The 3,170-nt window shown below is 28.6% G+C and overlaps 1 protein-coding gene across 1 annotated transcript in view; it reads right to left on the bottom strand.

Annotated features, from left to right (window-relative positions):
- Nucleotides 1-3,170, bottom strand: part of LOC105626911 (uridine phosphorylase 1) — a 16,615-nt gene that overhangs the window by 3,206 nt on the left and 10,239 nt on the right. Inside the window, exon 3 of the mRNA XM_012208203.1 lies at nucleotides 489-650. Within this exon, the coding sequence (XP_012063593.1) occupies nucleotides 489-650 (162 nt within the window). The remainder of the gene's footprint in view (nucleotides 1-488; nucleotides 651-3,170) is intronic.

The raw sequence follows: 3,170 nt of genomic DNA, 5'->3' as shown, positions 1-3,170 counted from the left end.
TATTCTCAAAATCTTTAAAAGCTCCTATCTAATTAATTTTGAAATTGTATATTATTTTTTAAATATTGATGTTTATGCAATTATAAAAATTATTTGATATTATAATTTCCATCTTAATACAAAAAAAATCAATATATTCGATCAATATATTCGAATTATGCGAAATTAGTTACTTGAAAGTATAACAACTTTCAAATATATCATAAACGCGCTCGTTTCATTAATATTTTTTAAATTGTTAAACGAGTACCTACGACTTAATTACGCAAAAGTAAATTTGCTCGAAACATGGCTGTAGAGTTTTCAGTATATAGTCTATTCCACATTCCAATCGCAGTAACATAGTAGGTGCTTTAAAGAACCACTTGGCCGTCGTCATACTTGACTTCGTCGTTTTCTCGATAATTAACGATAAATAAAATTATCGTCGAAAGAAAAAAAATGTTCCACGTCGAAGAAACGTTCGAAGGTATTTATGAAAGACTTACGCTGATAGAGAGAACCGGGCCGACTTTGTACATTGAATAGCGATAAGAATTTTTGGTAATATCGAGGAGGGTCGTTCCAGCTGGCAGTTTGTGACCTATCTCCTGCATGATATAGTTAGCGAAATGTTCCATCCTTTTCGGTGTTCCGCCCATGCAAACGAACTGTAACGAGAGAAGTGCGCAATTATATCAAGTGATTTGGCACGAAAAGAAGAGAAAATAGGTCAATTGTTAAAATAATAATCTTTCAAATAATAGGTATAATAATAAGTGGTTTAAATAGAGAAACAATATCAACAAAGAGAGAGACAGCAAGGCGAGTTCATCGTTAAAGTGATGTGACCCGAATCTTCAAACGTCCTGATTCATCTTAAATGTCAAAGATCATCGGTTACGATAGTAAAAATAAACGAGCGGTAGCCGATGGTGTAATCGCACGTCATTGAAGTATATTCTGCGATTTATTGATGTTGGCTGACATCACGAGCGTATCGCGTGACATCGATAGCTTTGCGCGGTCACGAGTGGTGCGTCTTTCCATTTCTAATCCAGATCGTACGTCAAGTGCAGGAAGCAAGGATGTGTTCATTAATCGATTATTGACAAATGTAATAAATATCCGTCGGGAACATTATGTGCAATTGCCTCTTAGACCTCACAGGAAGCCAAATCCAATATTAATAAGTGATATAACATCTTACGTCATACCATTTTGCTGTTTATACGCGATAAGTTTAAATATACATGTTGAAAAGAAGATAAATTAGAGTTATTTTAATAATCAAAAGACAAAATTACACTTGCACGGTAAAAAACGTTTCGTATTTGTGTTAAAAATACTCCATTCAAGTTCTCGTTAAAATTTTGTGTTGAATTTTTAACATATTCAAATACTAATTTAACATAATGTGATTATGTTATTTAAATGTTGGATTAAATTGATATTTAGCATCTTTTAGTGCCAAAATAATAACAATTTATGAATAAAATGAATAAATAACATAATGTGTTTTAAAACAAAAATTTTAAGATAAATGAACAAAATATGTGTTAATTTAACAGATTTAATAAATGGATATCATAAACGGATATCATAAATGTTAATTTTACTGGAAAAAACATACTGTGTCATACAAACTGTGTCAATATTAATTTTTTTGTATTTATTCTTTAAAAATAATTATTTGTATTACCTTCTAACATATTCATCTTTTATTAAATTAATATATAAGTGATACATAAAATTAATTTGAGTGAATCGTTTGGGACAAAAGAAATGTGTTAAATTTAACATAAATTTTCCAATAGTATAACTGAAAGGGATCTTCGAAAAGTAGGAGAGCCGGCTGAGGCCAGTTGTCACAGTTTTTGATTAGTGATTTTTTTGAAATATTATAAACGTTATAACATATTTACATCCTTTAGGTATATTAAACAGAATATTAACTCGTAAATTCATCATATCATAAAAATAAGTTATTTAATTTTAAATGAAGTTTCGAAAATGTGACAATCAATCCCATGTTCTGGATTGATTGTCACATGTTCTAGGATTAACATATTTGTTGTAGACAACACATATATAAAAAATACAATTTTTATTTTAAGTCAGTTCTATATTTTGAAAAATAATAGTAATTATGGTAATAATATAAATAAAATAATTACTTTAATCATAAAATACATAATTTGTTTTTATAGTACTTTCTATATGAAAAATTAAAAAACATATGAAATATAATATATTTGTAAGTATATTCTCTAAAAATGTATTCTTTAAAGATATTAAGATTAATTGTTACTTAACTTCGTTCCATTTTGATCAATCTACCCCACATAACTATTTTTAATAAAAGAGATTATATTCACAAACGTTGTCAGAATAATAATTAATTAATTATAGCAAAGATCTTCCATGTCATTTTCTATGAATATAAAAATATCGCGATTATAGTAATGCTAAAGATTTGTCAGACAACAAGATAGGTGTTACGAAAAATTTACTCACCAACTTCATTTTCTTAAAAATCGCTATAACTCAGTAAGAAAAAAATAATAATGGAATCGACATCAATTCAACTCTCAATAGGTAAATAATACGTACAATGTAGTGCAAATCATTTTACACAACAAATTAATATTATATCAGCAATCAACAGTTAAGAAAAGAGAATTTTCTGCCATATTCTGTTTGACATTTATAAGCATTTTGATAATCAACCCCGTACGACAATCAGCCCCGGTTTCCCCTATTAGAGATAGAGAAAGGAAAATAGAAATTTTCGAAGATTTTGCTATTGCCCGGAGATCGTTTTATTTCTATGTTTTCTTATATATTTTTCTTCGTAGAAACCGAAAATAATCATTATCATAACATCAGACTTAAAAAAAATTGGTAGATCGAAATAAAATAAATAAAATCCTTATTCGCATCGTTATAAAATCACATTTAAAATCAATTACATTTCAATAATTTATTTATAAAATTAATTCCAAATTGGATCAAATACGAATAAAATTGCATCATAAAACGTTAATTAGATTATATTTTTCATTGTAACATTTGTCACACACACACACACACACACACACACACACACACACACACACACACACACACACACACACACACACACACACACACACACACACACACACACACACACGACGACGACACGACAC

The sequence above is a fragment of the Atta cephalotes genome (assembly GCF_000143395.1).
Source record: "Atta cephalotes unplaced genomic scaffold scaffold00007, whole genome shotgun sequence".
NCBI lineage: Eukaryota > Metazoa > Arthropoda > Insecta > Hymenoptera > Formicidae > Atta > Atta cephalotes.
The sequence above is the reverse complement of the archived record's forward strand: the minus strand, read 5'-3'. Positions and strand labels throughout refer to the sequence as shown.